Source organism: Ovis aries, chromosome 2 (assembly GCF_016772045.2).
Source record: "Ovis aries strain OAR_USU_Benz2616 breed Rambouillet chromosome 2, ARS-UI_Ramb_v3.0, whole genome shotgun sequence".
NCBI classification, from domain to species: domain Eukaryota; kingdom Metazoa; phylum Chordata; class Mammalia; order Artiodactyla; family Bovidae; genus Ovis; species Ovis aries.
The window spans coordinates 34,074,007-34,093,639 of record NC_056055.1 but is presented as its reverse complement, the minus strand read 5'-3'; the positions used below and the strand labels follow the sequence as shown (position 1 = coordinate 34,093,639).

Genomic DNA, 19,633 nt, shown 5'->3' with positions numbered 1-19,633 from the left:
AGGAACACTTCCAAACTCATTCTACAAGGCCATCATCACCCTGATACCAAAGCCAGACAAAAACAACACAAAAAAAGAAAACTACAGGCCAATATCACTAGAACATAGATGCAAAAATCCTCAATAAAATTTTAACAAACAGAATTCAGCCAACACATCAAAAAGCTCACACACCATGATCAAGTTGGGTTTATTCCAGGAATGCAAAGTTTCTTCAATATATGCAAATCAATCAATATGATACACCATATTAACAAACTGAAAGATAAGAAACACATGATAATCTCAATAGATGCAGCAAAAGCTTTTGACAAAATTCAGCACCCATTTATGATTAAAACTCTTCAAACAAATGGACATAGAAGGAAGCTACCTCAACATAGTGAAGGCCATATATGATCAGCCTACAGCAGACATTATTCTCAACAGTGAAAAACTGAATGCATACCCCCTAAGATCAGGAACAAGACAAGGGTGTTCACGTTCACCACTATTATTCAACCTAGTTCTGGAAGTCCTAGCTACAGCAATCACAGAAGAAAAAGAAATAAAAGGAATATAGATTGGAAAAGAAGAAGTAAAGCCCTTACTGCTTGCAGATGACATGATACTGTACATAGAAAACCCTATAGATAGCATCAGAAAATTACTAGAGCTAATCAGTGAATTTAGCAAAGTTGCAGGATACAAAATCAATACACAGAAATCACTTGCATTTCTATATACCAATAATGAAAAAGCAGAAAAAGAAATTAAGGAATCAATCCCATTCACCATTGCAACAGAAAGAATTAAATACCTAAGAATAAACTTACCTAGGGAGACAAAAGAACTATACACAGAAAATTATAAAGCACTGATGAAAGAAATCAAAGATGACATAAACAGATGTAGAAATACTTCATGTTCCTGGGTAGGAACAATCAATATTGTGAAAATGACTATACTACCAAATGCAGTCTACAGAATCAGTGCAATCCCTATCCAATTACCAATGGCATTTTTCACAGAACCAGAACAAAAAATTTCGCAATTCATATGGAAACACAAAAGACCCCGAATAGCCAAAGCAGTCTTGAGAAAGAAGAATGGAGGTGGAGGAATCAACCTTCCTGACTTCAGATTATACTACAAAGCTATAGCCATCAAGAGAGTATGCTACTGGCAAAAGACAGAAATATAGACCAATGGAATAAGATAGAAAGCTCAGAAATAAATCCATGCACCTATGGGTATTTTATTTTTGACAAAGGAGGCAAGATTATACAATGGGGAAGGACAGCCTCTTCAATAAATGGTGCTGGGAAAAATGAACAGCTACATGTAAAAGAATAAAATTAGAACACTTCCTAACACCATGCTGCTGCTGCTGCTGCTGCTGCTGCTAAGTCGCTTCAGTCATGTCTGGCTCTGTGTGACCCCAGAGACGACAGGCCCACTAGGCTCTTCCGTCCCTGGGATTCTCCAGGCAAGAATACTGGAGTGAGTTGCCATTTCCTTCTCCAATGCATGAAAGGGAAAAGTGAAAGAGAAGTCACTCAGTCGTGCCCAATTCTTAGCAATCCCATGGACTACAGCCTACCAGGATCCTCCGTTCATGGAAATTTCCAGGCAAGAGTACTGGAGTGGGTTGCCATTGCCTTCTCCGTCCTAATATCATACACAAAAATAAACTCAAAATGGCTTAAGACCTAAATGTAAAACCAGAAACTATAAAACTCTCAGAGGAAAACATAGGCAGAACACTCAATGACATAAATCAAAGCAAGATTCTCTATGACCTACCTCCTAGAGTAACGAAAATAAAATCAAAAGTAAGACTGCAGATGGTGACTGCAGCCATGAAATTAAAAGATGCTTACTCCTTGGAAGAAAAGTTATGACCAACCTAGATAGCATATTCAAAAGCAGAGACATTACTTTGCCAACTAAGGTCCATCTAGTCAAGGCTATGGTTTTTCCTGTGGTCATGTATGGATGTAAGAGTTGGACTGTGAAGAAGGCTGAGTGCCGAAGAATTGGTGCTTTTGAACTGTGATGTTGGAGAAGACTCTTGAGAGTCCCTTGGACTGCAAGGAGATCCAACCAGTCCATTCTGAAGGAGATTAGCCCTGGGATTTCTTTGGAAGGAATGATGCTAAAGCTGAAACTTCAGTACTTTGGCCACCTCATGCTAAGAGTTGACTCATTGGAAAAGACTTTGATGCTCGGAGGGATTTGGGGCAGGAGGAAAAGGGTACGACAGAGGATGAGATGGCTGGATGGCATCACTGACTCGATGGACGTGAGTCTGAGTGAACTCCAGGAGTTGGTGATGGACACGGAGGCCTGGCGTGCTGCGATTCATGGGGTCACAAAGAGTCGGACACAACTCAGCGACTGAACTGAACTGAAACAAGTGGGACCTTATTAAACTTAAAAGATTTTGCACAGCAAAGGAAATGATAAGCAAGGTGAAAAGGCAACCATCAGAATAGGAGAAAATAACAGCAAATGAAACAACTGACAAAGGATCAATTTCCAAAATATAAAAGCAGCTAATAAAACTCAATGCCAGAAAAACAAAGAACCCAATCAAAAAGTGGGAAAAATACCTAAACAGATATTTCTCAAAAGAAGACATACAGATGGGTAACAAACACATGAAAAAATGCTCAACATCACTCATTATTAGAGAAATGCAAATCAAAACCACAAAAAGACATCACCTCACAATGGTCAGAATGGCCATCATCAAAAAGTCTACAAACAATAAATGCTGCAGAGGGTGTGGAGAAAAGGGAACGCTCCTGCACTGTTGGTGGGAATGTAAATTGATACAGTCACTATGGAAGACAGTATGAAGATTCCTTAAAAAACTAGGAATAAAACCACCAAATGACCCAGAAATCCCACTCCTAGGCATATACCCCGAGGAAACCAAAACTGAAAAAGACACATGTATCCCATTGTTCATTGCAGCACTATTTACAATAGCTAGAACACAGAAGCAACCTAGATGTTCATCAACAGATGAATGGATAAAGAAGTTGTGGTACATATACACAGTGGAATATTACTCAGCCATAGAAAGGAACACATTTGAGTCAGTTCTGATGAGGTGGATGAACCTAGAACCTATTATACAGAGTGAAATATCATATTCCAATGCCAACATCTGCTGGATCATGGAAAAAGCAAGAGAGTTCCAGAAAAACATCTATTTTTGCTTTACTGACTATGCCAAAGCCTTTGACTGTGTGGATCACAATAAACTGTGGAAAATTCTGAAAGAGATGGCAATACCAGAACACCTGACCTGCCTCTTGAGAAACCTATATACAGGTCAGGAAGCAACAGTTAGAACTGGACATGGAACAATAGACTGGTTCCAAATAGGAAAAGGAGTATGTCAAGGCTGTATATTGTCACCGTGCTTATTTAACTTCTATGCAGAGTACATCATGAGAAACGCTGGACTGGAAGAAAACATAAGCTGGAATCAAAATTGCTGGGAGAAATATCAATAACCTCAGATATGCAGATGACACCACCCTTATGGCAGAAAGTGAAGAGGAGCTAAAAAGCCTCTTGATGAAAGTGAAAGAGGAGAGCAAAAAAGTTGGCTTAAAGCTCAACATTCAGAAAATGAAGATCACGGCATCTGGTCCCATCACTTCATGGAAAATAGATGGGGAAACAGTGGAAACAGTGTCAGACTTTATTTTGGGGGGCTCCAAAATCACTGCAGATGGTGACTGCAGCCATGAAATTAAAAGACACTTACTCCTTGGAAGAAAATGATAGCATATTGAAAAGCAGAGACATTACTTTGTGCCGGGAGCCAGCATGAGGAACTCTGCCCATGGCAAAGGTCATGAGGAAGGAGACTCGGTATTAGGCAAAGGAGAGATCAAGCCTCAAGAGACACCCTGTTTCCGAGCATCTACCCCAAAACCAGAGTGCCTACTTTACTGTTTTATGCTCTCACTGACACCTCTGACTTTATGGGGGCTGTCCCCCACCTCTCTGAGAGAAGGAGTTAACCTACAGCTCCAGTTAATAAAAATTCCTGGGCATGACAAGGGTGTCTCAGATCAAACCTCTCTGCTCGCAGACTAGCTTGTGTGACAGGATTATCCACACTCTTGCTACTATGTACATGACTGTTTATAACTTCTCAACCATAAACAGCATAGAGAGTTTGGAATATTTTGAAAGTCTTAGTTAGCATTGGGTTTTTCTAAAGATAAAAATCATGTTGGTGAAGGGTTTTCCATTTGTTGGGCCAATATTTGCTGCTAAGTCTCCATATTCCCGGAGAAGGAAGGCAATGGCACCCCACTCCAGTACTCTTGCCTGGAAAATCCCATAAACAGAGGAGCCTGGTAGGCTGCAGTCCATGGGGTCACCAAGAGTCGGACATGACTGAGCAACTTCACTTTCACTTTTCACTTTCATACATTGGAGAAGGAAATGGCAGCCCACTCCAGTGTTCTTGCTTGGAGAATCCCAGGGACAGGGGAGCCTGGTGGGCTGCCATCTATGGGGTCGCACAGAGTCGGACACGACTGAAGTGACTTAGCAGTAGCAGTAGCTCCATATTCCCTGCCCTTATAATGAATATAACTAGCATATAGAAGAAATAAGCATTAACCTTTAAAATTAATCATGTTAACCTTAGGCTAAGTAAATTCCTTTCTTAATTGTAACCCACTACACCCTCATGCTATAGGAATGCAACTTTATCTGGTACCTTTGGAGGGTGGTGCCTGGTTTAAGAAAAATCACCCCTGGAAAATAAGTTTCTGGTTGACTGACTTATTATCAGAAAAGAAAGGATCATATAATGTCAGCAGGCCTCATGGCCAGAAGATGATGTAAAACCCCTAAGGCCTTTATGTATACTTTTATATGAAGCACCGGATTTTGATAAAGGTCAGGACTGCTGACCCCCGTGTGACTTTAAAATTTCCATTTGTCTCTATGTGTAACAAAAGGTATATAAGCAAACCTGAAAATAAAGAAAACGGATCAGTTTCTGGAAAGACTGATTCCCCCATGTCATTCTTTCTTGTTCTCCGTTTTTCTGGCTGAATTCTCATCTGGAGCATGGGTGCTCACCAAGCCTGCTAATTTTGCCCTGGCTTTTAAGTTCCAAGCGAGAGGGAGCCCAAGGCGGGGCACCTTCTGATATTCAAGTGGGCGCTGGTGGCATACGTAGGTGGTGCAAGCTTCTTGTCTCGAAGCTTTATTGGTATCCCACGTAAACCAAGCTATTCAGCCTCTTTTTCTCCACTAATTTTCCTACTACATTATTTCTTTCTAATCTCCCTCTATATCTTTAATTAAGCAATTAATTCCTAGGACGCTGATTCCGTCCCTGCTTCGAATTACCCTGGATCCACCAGGGCTGGATCCCGGCAACTTTGCCAACAAAGGTCCGTCTAGTCAAGGCTATGGTTTTTCCAGTGGTCATGTATGGGTGTAAGAGTTGGACGGTGAAGAAAGCTGAGCGCCGAAGAACTGATGCTTTTGAACTGTGGTGTTGGAGAAGACTGTTGAGAGTCCATTAAAATGCAAGGAGATTCAACCAGTCCATTCTGAAGGAGATCAGCCCTGGGTGTTCTTTGGGAAGGAATGATGATAAAGCTGAAACTCCAGTACTTTGGCCACCTCATGTGGAGAGCTGACTCATTTGAAAAGACCCTGATGCTGGGAGGGATTGGGGGCAGGAGGAGAAGGGGACGACAGAGGATGAGATGGCTGGATGGCATCACCGACTCAATGGACGTGAGTTTGAGTGAACTCCGGGAGATGGTGATGGACATGGTGATGCGACCATGGTTGCAAAGAGTCAGACATGACTGAGCGACTGAACTGAACTGAACTGAACACACATATAAGAAATCTAGAGAAATGTTACTGAAGAATTTATTTATAGGGCAGCAATGGAGAAATAGACATAGAGAGCAGACTTATGGATATGGGGAGAGGGGAGGAGAGGGTGAGATGTATGGAAAGAGTAACATTGAAACTTATATTACCATATGTAAAATAGATAGCCAACAGGAGTTTGCTGTATGGCTCAGGAAATTCAAACAGGGGCTCTGTATCAACCTAGAGTGGTGGGATGGGAAGGGAGATGGGAGGGAGGTTCAAAAGGGAGAGGATATATGTATACCTATGGGTGATTCATGTGGAGATTTGACAGAAAACAACAAAATTCTGTAAAGCAATTATCCTTCAATTTAAAAAATTAATTAAAAAAAAAAAAAGACAATCTTGGCTCAACAAGAAAAAATAAATAAAAACAAAACTCTCTGCAAGTGAAACCAAAATCATTAGCAAGCTGAATATGGCCTAGAGGCCACTGGTTTTCAACTTCTGAAACTGTATTTTAGGGGATATAACTCCCCATTTATATTAAACTTAGATTAGACATATACCTAATACTTGAGGGAAATCTTGCCCTGCCCTCAGCCCTCGCTAATAAAGAGGAAAAATAGTCTTTTATTCATATATTTGTGCTAAGTAGCACAACTTTCATAAAAGGATATCAATCCTTCCTTCCTTTACCTCAATCACCTATTAAAATATATCATTCTCCAGTCAAAACAAGTATTTTCCAGGTACCCCTGAGGACTCTAACCTCAAACTTACTAACATTCATCATCAAAGAACAGCTTAGAAGAAAATAATTTGAGCAAGGCAATCTAATAAATGTGCAGTCCACTCAGTCTAGTTAATACTCAAGAGTTCACATGATATGTGGCCAAAAGCAAAATTTTAGTTTTGTTAGGTTTCACCCAATACAGAGCAATACTTATATGAAAAACAATTTAACACATCTCACTGCCATATTTACTTTACCATAAGGATATCACAGGATATGTTGTTCGTTACTTAAGTGTTCTCTAAGGGTCCACAGAAGATACTCTTCCTAAGTATGGTATAATCTCATATATATGATCACTACATATGAATGAATAACAAGACAGGCTCATGACCTAGACCAGGATGACTCTTCGCTCAGTCATTTACTAGCAGTGTAACCTTGGATAGTTACTCAAGAATCCTACGCTTCAGCATACTCTTCCATTAAATAAGAGAAATAATCGCTATTTCCTCATAGAGCTGCAACACTGTTAAATGACATACTTTAATAAGCATATGCACACTGCGTAACAAAGTGTTTTTTACTTACTTCAATCTGGCCCATAAAGAAAAAAATCAATATAAAAGTTATCTGCTACTGACACTACAATTATACTTCCCTATTGTCATCTCCATTCCAGAAATACTTGAACCATTCTAAACATGGTAAGGCTAAATCCAAGGTTCTGCTTTCCTTATTCTGCTTTTGCCACAATTCCTTCACCTACTTTTAATTTAAAATTTCTGAATAGATAATATTAATACATTGACATGGAACAAAAATCAAATACTACATAAAAGTCTAAAATGAAGATTCTTCCTTTCAACACACCCCACATCCCTCATTCATTCAGTTAATTACTACTTTCCTTCCACAAGCACCTTGATTATTTTATTTCATAATACATCTTATAGCTCTTTCCATTAGTATACTGTTTTTTTGTTTGTTTGTTTTTTAATCACTGCAAAGTATTCACAGAATGGATATACCATAACTTATTTGACTGGTCTCTGATTGATGTGTTTTGGGACATTACCCACCACAAATTGCATATAATAGTTGACAAATATTTGTAGGCAGAGTATATAAAATAAAGAGGGAAAAAAGTAACAATCTTCAAATGTCTGAGTATTGTTTCTTATGTAATTCATAAGCATTTTAAGTACATATTTTTATATTAGTTATGCTGCTGCTGCTGCTACTAAGTCGCATCAGTCGTGTCCGACTGTGCTGCCCAACAGGCTCCTCTGTGCCTGGGATTCTCCAGGCAAGAATACTGGAGTGGGTTGCCATTTCCTTCTCCAATGCATGAAAGTGAAAAGTGAAAGTGAAGTTGCTCAGTTGTGTCCGACCCTCAGTGACCCCATGGACTGCAACCTTCCAGGCTCCTCCGTCCAAGGGATTTTCCAGGCAAGAGTACTGGAGTGGGTTGCCATTGCCTTCTCCTATATTAGTTATATCTAAAGCAATTAACATTATTTGGGGAAGTCCTACACATCTAAATATACAGAATCATACTGTTTTGTATGATTGAAAGAGTTATAAAGTCATATTCCTGCCTCATATCAAACATGTGACACTCACGGAAATTTTCACAAATGATATGAAAATGAAAATTTAGACAAATATGATAAAAGCTGTTCTCTGCAACACTCACTGTCACACAAAATATATAAGCATGCAACAAAAGAGACTAGCAGTCAAAAGTTTTAGATTACATGGTAATTTCTGATGATTCTGCTACAACAAATTAGGCAAAAGTTATTTTTATCAAGGTAAGGTCTCAAAATCAGTGGAGTAAGAAATCTTTGAAACTTGCAGGAGACATACATCACTTAATCCTCCGAGGTTAAGTTCTATTTATCTCATTGAAAATCTTTTGGAGTGACTGCAGGCAAAGAGGCTGTAAATTATTGGGTTTTCTATGTTTTCATTTCCTGGAGCTCCATCTCCTTTGCACTTTAACTTGTACCAACACACCCACCTTTAAGACACATATCCCAACTCCCAGGGACCTTTTGCTCTTTTATCAGGCTGTTTAGTATCAAAATTATACTATAAAGCTTTGGTTTGAATAACATACAAATTCTGTGGTACAGCAATAAAAAAAGACAACTACTTCAGGAAATAGTCTGCAGGTGGCCTAATATAGTCAAGATGTTGAACTCTAATCTGTAGATTACATACATAGAGCAATTTGCAAGGTCTGTGTTTCAGGAACAAGGTGAAAAGTATTAATCATAAATAAGAAGAGAGAGGGGAGAGCTGAGAAGAGCAATAGTAATTCAAGTCTGTATTAACTCTTCCTCCACCAGGAAAGGCACAGTCCTGGGGAGACAGCAAATAGAGTGTGGGTCTATGGGTGGAGTAACACTCTCTGAAAGACCCAGTCAGGCAATGACAAAGTCCAACACTAGGAAGAGCTTCTCAGAAAGAATAGAGGTCACCAGGGCTGAAGGTTTAGCTCCCCATCTGCAGACATTTGAGGACCCACAGAATAGGTATAATAGCTATTTGTGGTCATCATATAGATAACCCATTTGTAATACAGTTGCACTTCATTAGAGTGAGTTTCTTCACTTGTCAATATCAAGAAATGAATCAACTGAAAAAATGATCTAATGTTAATTAGAGGCTCTGTTTGGCAGGAATTTATCTCTTTTATTAGCACAAATGCGAAAAACACCTAAATAAGAGTGTTGAGTAAAGTTTTTGAAACATAAATTCCATGAGGGAAAATAAGAAGGCTCCTTGGTAGTTAAAATTAAGGCTGAGAATCAGAGACTAACAAAATAGTTATAGCCCATTTCCACAATCTTCCCTTCCTTCTAATCTTACCTCAGACATAACAGGTTAATAAGGAAAATTAGAACTTTCAGACTGAGGCAATTTAATGAGGAAATTTGCTCTCAGGGTTTAAAGAACACAAAGTTCAGGAAGTGTCTTCTGTAGTCAAGTGGACATCTTTGACTTTGAAAGATAGATAGAGTCTAAGAGGTGATGCTGAAAAGGAGGGAAAACTTAGCTGCTGACTGATTCTGACCTTTTCCAGGCATATCGGTTCAAGTCCTTCAAAAAGCAAATGCCAGACACAAGCACAATCCCTTGCAGCCAACTGTGGAACACACCTATTAGGGGAAACACATGTGAAACACAAAGAAGAAAGGGAAGCAGCAGCAGGTGAGAAGGGCCTTTGGGTCTGTCCAAAAAGCAGATCTACTCCCTAGGAAGAAAGAGAATATTGAGTAGGAGAGCCTCACACTGCAATGTAACTCTGCAAAAGTCTCAACCACGCCAACAGGACACCACAGAGCAAAGACTGCCAGTGAGCAGATCCCTGAACTGGTCAGGAATGGCTCCACTCTAGCAATCCCATCAATGTCAGACAGTAACTGAAGCAATGCAGAAAGGACATGGCCTCAGCAATAACGCTGCAGGAGATCCCAAAATACAGTGGCTGAAGGCTGTGGGTGACTACAAGCTCCACAGCAGGTTTTCTCAAGAAGGGAGCGATGAGAAGCTCTGTCAAGGCTGCCACAGCCCACCCTTGTGCTGCAAGGATCCACTTGTACACTCATGTTGGGAAGCAGCTGCTCTACAGTTCCTGTGGGCCTCTCCTAAGGAGACACTCAGAAGAAAAATATGAGCAGGACAAACATGGTCCCCATTACTGCAATTATTCTCAGGGCTGCAACTCACCTCCGTCCTCCAGTGTCTATCAAAATTCCCTTCCTTTCACCTATCACTTCTGCAGGTCTTGGTAGCTGGTGTGATTAAGTGACCCAACCACTCTTTAGGTCTCTGAAAGTGTTAGTTGCTCAGTCACGTCCATCTCTTTGCAACCCCCCCATGGACTATAACCCACCAGGCTCCTCTGTCCCTGGGATTCTCCAGGCAAGAATACTGGAGTGGGTTGCCATGCCCTTCTCCAGGGGATCTTCTCAACCCAGGGCTCGAACCCAGGTCTTCTACACTGCAGGCAGATTCTTTGCCATCTGAGCCACCAGGGAAATCCTTAGGCGTCTGAGCCTCTGGCAGTCATATCTTCATCATCCCAGGGTAGTTGTGACATGCCCATTCATGTTAAAATTAGTGGCTCACTCGAGTGCCACCCATAGTCAACCTGCTGCCACTGTGCAGAAGCAATTTTACCTCTTTTAGCTCATCTGGGTCCTGCCTGTTGGGCCCTGACACAAGAGTCTAAAGTAAACCATTGCAACCATAGTTTGCAGTGAAACTGTAGCCTTGCTATGTCCTCTATGGAAAGACTGCACCCACTATAGGACTGGGACGACTAACCATGCAGAGCTCAGAGGTGCAGAGATACACACAGCTACATGAAGTACCCGAGTGGAACACTGGGAGCTACAGTAAGTAGAACTACCTGTTTCCACCTCCTGCTTCCCAGACCATGCAGCCTGGGGATAGAGAATCAAGTGGAAATTTCTAATTTAGTGCCTATACTGCATTCTGAAAGATGGCAGCCCATCCTTGCAGAGTATTTCCTCTGAGTTGGAGCTTCATCTGTGGCTTCTCAAGGCTGTTTCAGCACTCCAAGAGGCCAACTGCCTCTGGATGGTACAGTTTGTGATATAACCAGTGGACGCCAAGGCACAGCACCCCTTCCTCACCAATACACACACACACACACAAACACACATTTCCCAACAAACTCAGTCCCTTGTTCTAATGCTGCATTGTATGTGATTCCATACCTGTGGATCAAGGACTCAACTGGTAACATTAAACATATACTAAGTTGACAAGTAAAAATGATTAATTATATGCTAAATTTAAAAATCAATAAAATAGTTATTGCCCCAGAAGCCCAGAATCAAATACCCACAGCAATGTCCTACTTCATCAATACATACCATACTTTTAACAAGAACATATAAATGCTCTTCAGGTATTGATAAGCCATCATCACAAACCCTTAATCATAATCACTGAAAATACTCAAGTGGTAACAAAAATGTATTTTTATGCCCAATATTTATTAGTTGGCAACAGTTAATACTAACCATAATTTCCATTGGGTTGGTCACAAAGTTCATTAGGGCTCTTCGAAAAACCAAAATGAAAAATCGAAATGAACTTTGTGGCCAACCCAATAAAATTAATTGGTAATATTTAACAAGTTCAGTTCTATGAATTTTAAATTATTATACTGTACATTTTTAAATCCAAATTTTACAATAAAATGGTGATGTATATGTTGCTATTTTTAGATTATATATCTAATTCAAGTTCAAATAATCAAATTACTAAATTAATGTATATCACTAATACAATATTTATTCAAAGATTGCTAAATAATCTTTTATATTTTCAGATTCATTCTAAATAGAAACTTTCTAAACTGTCCAATGGCCAGGTTTATTATGCTAACTTCATTTGAATAAGTAATGAACTTAGAAAATAAATCTACACAATTTCAGAACAATGCAATATGTCCAAAAGCAGGATAAAAAATGATACTAACTTTATTTTTTTCTCTTGACAGTCAAGAAGATTTATTAATATAGGATGCTTCTGAGGGATACAAGCAGGCAGGCAAGGAGCTCTGCCAACACAAACTTTAATTCAGAGTAATTTTCTTCCTGAAAACCCAAAGCAGTTGTTTGTTTGTTTCTTTCTTTCCCATATGCCCCATATGTTGACAATGGTCTTGTTTATGAAGAAAAGGAAATCTGCAACTCACCTTTGTACACCATAAGGCCTTTCCAAAATAGGCTCTTTGAATGGAGGAGGAATGTGACCAAAATAATCAGGATAAGCCACTTCTGAATATTCCGGGACAGACTTTGTATTTTTCACAATCTCAATATAAAGATCAGAGTCATGGAGTGTTGGTACATCAGGGACTTCAACTGACGCTTGCTCCACTGATGAAGTAGACTCCGTGTCTTCATCATCTTCAGTTTCGACTCCGGTACAGCAGAGCTTGCCTAGCTGAACCGTTCTTCCCTCAAACAGAACATTTCCACAAGCAGCCACATGTGAACATGCTTTAGTGCATGTAAGGACAGTGACAGGGAGACTATAGTCCTTCATTCCTGCAGTAAAACCTGGGGCTGTTTGAGATGGAATATTTTGCAACGTAATTCGGTCCAAGGCCTTCACTATATCATTGTTTAAGCCGTGGCCTGATGAAATAGTTCTACTTTCATCACCGAGCTGCTGTTGTAATGTTCTGTCATTATCTTTAATGTCTTCTTTTGCCAGATCCACAGAGGCAGGTTTCTTATTACCTTCATCTCCTTTAGGAGACACAGTCGTCTTCATTACAATTCCTTTCCTTAAATTGCCTGAATTCCCAGATGCTTCCTCTCCCGCTGTGGGAACAACAATAGGACCACGAACTTTTCCCTCAAATACAAAAGGCTTTGGTTCTTTGGAGATTAAATCATAGCCCTTTGAAAATTAAAAAAAAAATGTTTACTCTTTTATGTGTAAATATTAACACATATTAAAACACACAAAAAACTAAGATCATATTTTATATGCTGATTCAGAAACTTAACAAGTGAAAATTTTAAAGATGGATACAACAGGTACATTTTAAATTTGCTAACAGAAGATAAAATGTTTAACCAGCACAAAATTCATTACACCTGTTTTACTACTATAAAAATAGTTCCTATAAATAACAAACATGGGAAGTTTTAGAAAAGCATAAAGACATTAATATCATTCAAAATCTATTAAAGGAAATACAACAGCTAAATTGTTATTCATTGATTCAACAGATATTTAGAGTGGTTGTTTTGTGCCAAGCACTGTTCCAGGCACTTAAGATTAATCAGGTTAAAAGAAAAAAAAAAAAAACCTCTTCCCCTTTGTAGCTTATATTCTTCCAGGGAAGAAGGGGAAAGGACTGTCAAAACCAAAATTAATAAACATTATGAAAATATATTTTATGGAATGTTAGAAAGGGGTAACAGAGGAAAGGGGTAATAGGAATCAGGAGTGCTGGGGGAGGAGAGGTAGGTGGCAGTATCAATGCCATTGGTTAGGGAGGCCTCACTGAGCAGATACAAGCAAAGACAGTGAAGGTTGCTGGTACCCAGGCCCCTGAGTGGGAGAAGGCCTGGTGTGGTCATAGAATAGCAAGGAGTTAACGTTAAGATGGCCAGAACTGAAGGACCAAGATGAATTCCAAGGGGTAAAGAGGGCCAGATACTGTAGGGCCCTGCAAGCTGTTTTAAGAATTTTGGTTTCTACCCTGAAAGAGACTGGGAGTCACTGGAAGGTTTTGAGGAGAAGAGTGCCATGACGTGACTTATTTGGGGAGGGAGGAGCAGACAAAAACCAAAAACTGTAGTACAGTGTTTCTTAACAACAGCATTTAAACATTTGGGGCTAAATAATATTTTTGTTTAATTTGGTTCTGTCTTTCTGGGGAGGAGCAGGGCACCAGAGTGGGGTGGGTATAGAAGTAGGAAGACCAATTAAGAGTCTTCTGCAGGGACTTCCCTGATGGTCCAGTGGTTAAGAATCCCCTTCCAATGCAGGGGACATGGGTTTTATCCTTGGTTGGGTAACTAAGATCCCACATGCCAAGGGGCAACTAAGCCTGCACACTGCAACTACTAAGCCTGCGTGCTCTAGAGCCTATGAGCCGCAACTAGAGAGAAGCCCACGCCACAGTGAAGATCCTGTGTGCCTCAACTGAGACCCAGCACTGCCAAATAAAAATAAATAAACAAAAAAATGTTTTTAAGAAAGAATCTTCTGCAGTTGCCTACGGAAGCTGGTAAGAAGTGGTTGTATTTTAAGTGCACTGTCAGCCAGAGACAGGATATCCTAAAATTGACCAGATACAGGGTAGAAGGTACAAATAGAGGTCATAGATGATGCCAAGTGTTTGCCTGAACAACTGAAAAGCATCAGGAGCTAGCTCTGATATGTTAAGTGTGAGCTATTCATATACAGACAAGGACGTAAAGCAGGCAAATGGATGTATGCTTCAAGAACTCAGCAGAAAGCTGTATACAGAAGATGTAAATTTGAGAGCCATTCACATATAGATACTACTCTAAGCCATGAGACTGGAAATTATCAGTGAAAAGACACAGAGAAGAGGAAAAAGACTGTACCTTGGGATATTACAATCTTAAAGAGGTTGAAAAACGAAAATGAAACAACAGGATATGGGGAAGGAAAAACTGCGCTGGAAAGATAAAAAACCAGGAAAGGAAAGTGTCCTGGAAGACAAGTTTAAAAAAGTATACGGCTGACAGATCAAGTAGTCTTTTCTCTTTCTATACTTTTAGACATTATTTTGATCTATATAACACTTTATCAAAGAAAATACCTCAATTAAGCTAACCTTTATTCTATTGTTTGGCATTAAATCTTTTACAAATTAGGGAAGGATTTAAGCCATTTCCAAAATTTTGCTATTAGAAAGAACTCTGCAATGAACATCCTTTTGCATAAAATTTTTTGTTTAGGATAATTTCCTAAGCACTGAAATAAAATTACAGGGTCAGATACTAATCAATTTTAATGTTTAATACAAGTTGCCCAAATGCTTTCCAAAAAACACTTATATTAATACTATTCCCAGTAACTTTAAAAGAGAGTATCTAATTCAACTTCTGTATTCTTTGACAACATTAGGTACTACAGTTTTTAAAAGCTTTTTCTAAAGTGGTAGATAAGAAGTATCATCTTACTACCACTTTAATTACTACTAGAAAAGCAAACAATTTTCCATACATCTATTAATCAGTTTAATTCTTCATAGGTAACATATCTGTTGCTAGAATATAGGGTTTTTCTTGTAGTATAAATTTGCACATTTATTTACATACACACACACACTCATATACATACACACACACACACACAAATACACATCCCTTAATCCATTTTTACAACAATTTTTCTGGATTTGCAATTCATCCTTTAATTGTGTTTAACTTCTACACACACATGATGTAGTCAAAATTAAGAATCTTATCCTCTGTGATTCACTCTTTGAATGTCCACTGTATTAAAAAAAAAAAAAAAACACTGAATCAAACATAATTCACTTTCAATCTCTGTACTCTTATCTAGTCCCAGGAGACAAGGAGGTACAAAGGAAGTAATGGGTAAGTCTCTCTGCATTAAAAGGGTTGAAGAGAAGACATCTGCATTAAAAAAATCTGTTGTAGGAAACCTGGTGGGCTGGGTATCTACCCGACAGAAACATACACAATTGTTGGATAAGATATTAAGGTATTTTGGAAGTTTCCTAGTGGCCTAGTAGTTGGGATTCAGTACTTGCACTGCTATGTCCTGGGTTCAATCTCTGGTCAGGCAACCAAGATAACCACAAGCCATGTAGCATGGTCAAAAAAAAAAAAAAGAAGAAAGAGATATACTAAAAGACAGGACCCCAAAGTTGATCCCAAACTGAAGGAGGTTTTCACTTGGAAAACAATTTGTAAAAAACAGGTGACCGGGGGTTTAGGTTTTCCTATCTCAAAAAATATAAAGAACAGGACAGTAACCCAGAGTTTTCATAAGGTAGGGAGCCCAACAGAAGACCCCTCCTCCCATGAAGATGGAACCCCAGAAAACTAAATCTTCAATATAGAGGACCTAGAAATACCCCACCACAAACCAAATAACAGCAAGGAAAGACAACAGTCTCAAACCTTAGCACTAAGAGGTTGAAGAATAGCACTACTCACAAAATGATACCAAAAGCCTGCCATCAAATCACATGAATCTATAGCCTGATTCACATTACCTGGGTGGTACAGAAACCCTCAATGAAGAATTTAATCTATTACAGTGCCTGTCAAAACCGACAACAACAAAAATTTCTGGAATTTCCACAAACAAAATTATTAAGAAAATGAGCAAAAAGAATTGATGCTTTTGAACTGCGGTGTTGGAGAAGACTCTTGAGAGTCCCTTGGACTGCAAGGAGATCCAACCACTCCATCCTAAAAGAAGTCAGTCCTGAATATTCACTGGAAGAACTAATTCTGAAGCTGAAGTTCCAATACTTTGGCCACTTGATGCAGAGAGCTGACTCACTGGAAAAGACCCTGATGCTGAGAAAGATTCAAGGCAGGAGAAGGGGACAACAGAGGATGAGATAGTTGGGTGGTATTTCCAACTCAGTTGCCATGAGTTTGTGCAAACTCCAGGAGATGGTGAAGGACAGGGAAGCCTTGGTGTGCTGCAGTCAATAGGGTCACAAAGAGTCGGAGTGACTGAGTGACTGAATGGCAACAAAGTTTGCCTTTGAATTTTCCTACTGGCTCAATAGTAAAGAATCTCCCTGTAATGCGGGAGACACAGGTTTGATCCATGGGTTGGGAAATACCCTGGAGAAGGGAATGGCTATCCACTCCAGTATTCTTGCCTGGGAAATCCCATGGACAGAGTTTGATGGGCCAAAGTCCAAGGGATCACAAAAGAGTTGGATATGATGAAGTGACTAAACAACAACAACAAAGTTTTCTTTTATAATAAAAAGAAAGAAGAAAGAAAGACCCTAATTAACTTCAGAATTTAGTAAAAACACATTTACCATTTAATCAAGATTAACTAGAATTTCTGCATATATATCAAATTTATACTTTAAATGAATACAAGTTTTATACATAAATTATACCTCAAGAAAGTTCAATAAAACAAAAATAACAAGACTTCAAAGTTTTCAAACAAAGGTGAAAAAAGGTAAATGAGGAAAAAAATAATCCAAATGAAAGCAAGAGAAGATACAGAGATGAAACAAACAAAAATACAAAATAAGATCTCTTAATTCAAATACATGAATAATTATAAGTAATCTACATGCTCTAGATAAATACGAAAGACTCAGGGTTTAGTCTCAAAATCCAAGTATTAACACATGCTGTTTAACAGATAAACAACTAAGGATACCAAAAAGTTGGTGAAAAGATTTTAAAAGATACTAGGCAAGTAACTAAAATTTATGTAACTATATCAATATTAAAAAAAAAAAAAAACTTTTGCCTTCAAGTCTTAGAGATAAAAACTAACTTCACTAAAAGGTTCAACTCAAAAGGAAAATAATCAATTTACACTTATACACAATAAATAATAAGCTTCCAAAAATATGTAACAAAAACTGACAGACATGCAAAAAGACAGAAACAAATTCACAATCATAGTGAGGAATCTTTAATACCCTTTTCTCAGTAATTGATTACACAGGAATAAAAATTTAAAAGGACAGAAAAGAACTTCTAAATATAATGAACAATCTTGTTCTTGTATAGGCAAATATACAATTGGGCCTAATGGGAGCAGAATGTTTTTCAAAGACATGAGAAATAGTAGTAAAAGATGACCTCGTTCAAACTCATAAGATAAACCTCAAAAATTTCAAAAGATTATAATCATAAAGAGATGTCCTCTCACTGTACTACAATATGCTAGAATTCAATAAAAAGATGAAGAAACGGCAGATTAAGGAGGCAACTTAAACATTATCCAACGAAAAAAACCATAATGGACAAAAAGCTTCAAAACAAAGACAAAGAGGGCAATAAATAGCAAAATCTGTTTGATGCAACTAAAACAGTCATTAGAGGAAAATTTATAGCCTATAATGTAAATATTAGAAGAAAGGACTGAAAACTACTAGATTAAGTTGATTAAAAAGAGAGAGAGAGAGAATGAAATCAGGAAAAATAAAGACATGGCATATTAAGCATATCATTTAGAAACACGGGGATTAACTTCAAAAACATATGGAAAGTTGATTGTAGGAAACAGTAGATAGGAAGGAGGAAACATTTTTTTCCAATTAAACTATGCAAAACTATTTGCTCTTTAAACTCTGTCCATGCATAACTAATAAAAATTTAAAACCAAATTTAAAAGAAGGGAAAAAAACAACAAAGTCCATATGGTAAATGACATTATGCTAATACAGATGTATGAAAGAAGAGCTGTGAAAATGCAGGATTCTGATACTTCTAATATTCTGCCATCAAGAAACAAAAGGAAACAAAACTATACTTATCACAACAAATAAATAATTATAGCTTTAAACACATGCGCTAAGTCCCCTTGAAAAAGTCTGTTGTTAATTATGCTGTTAATTCTGTTGACTTTAAATGCACTCATTTTACCTTCATCAGGCCATTGAATAGTACCTTTAATACATCTGGAAATAAACTGAGTGGTGTTAAAGATACAAACAAACACATTAGGTAATTTTAACTTCAGAGATTGATGTTGAAAGTGACATGCATATCCAAGTGGAAAAAGTCATCATCAGTATTAATTCATTTCTGTTCAATAACTCATGACCTGCTAGTATTTGATACAAGGATAGCTGAAAAGATTCTTCTCAACACTTCCTACTTCAGTTCAGCTCAGTTCAGTCGCTCAGTAGCGTCCGACTCTGGGACCCCATGAAGCAAGCACACCCAGCCTCCCTGTCCATTACCAACTCCTGAAGTCCACCCAAACCTATGTCCATTGTGTCGGTGATGCCATCCAACAATCTCATCCTCTGTTGTCCCCTTCTGCTACTGCCCTCAATCTTTCCCAGCATCAGGGTCTTTTCAATGAGTCAGCTCTTTGCATCAGGGGGCCAAAGTATTGGAGTTTCAGCTTCAGCATCAGTCCCTCCAATGAACACCCAGGACTGATCTCCTTTAGGATGGACTGGCTGGATCTCCTTGCAGTCCAAGGGACTACCAAGAGTCTTCTCCAACACCACAATTCAAAAGCATCAGTTCTTTGGCGCTCAGCTTTCTTCACAGTCCAACTCTAACATCCATGCATGATGACTGGAAAAACCATAGCCTTGACTAGATGGACCTTTGTTGGCAAAGTAATGTCTCTGCTTTTGAATATGCTATCTAGGTTGGTCATAACTTCCTTCCAAGGAGTAAGCATCTTTTAATTTCACAGCTGCAGTCACCATCTGCAGTGATTTTAGAGGCCAAAAAAAATAAAGTCTTGACAGTGTTTCCACTGTTTCCCATCTATTTGCCATGAAGTGAT

At 38.6% G+C, this 19,633-nt stretch overlaps 1 protein-coding gene across 3 annotated transcripts in view; it reads right to left on the bottom strand.

The window, feature by feature from the left end:
* AGTPBP1 (ATP/GTP binding carboxypeptidase 1) overlaps positions 1–19,633 on the bottom strand; it is a 191,940-nt gene that overhangs the window by 77,199 nt on the left and 95,108 nt on the right. For all 3 annotated transcript variants that reach the window (XM_015093043.3, XM_060409111.1, XM_060409112.1), the window contains one exon: positions 12,342–13,054. In XM_015093043.3, coding sequence (XP_014948529.3) covers positions 12,342–13,054 — 713 coding nt within the window. The remainder of the gene's footprint in view (positions 1–12,341; positions 13,055–19,633) is intronic.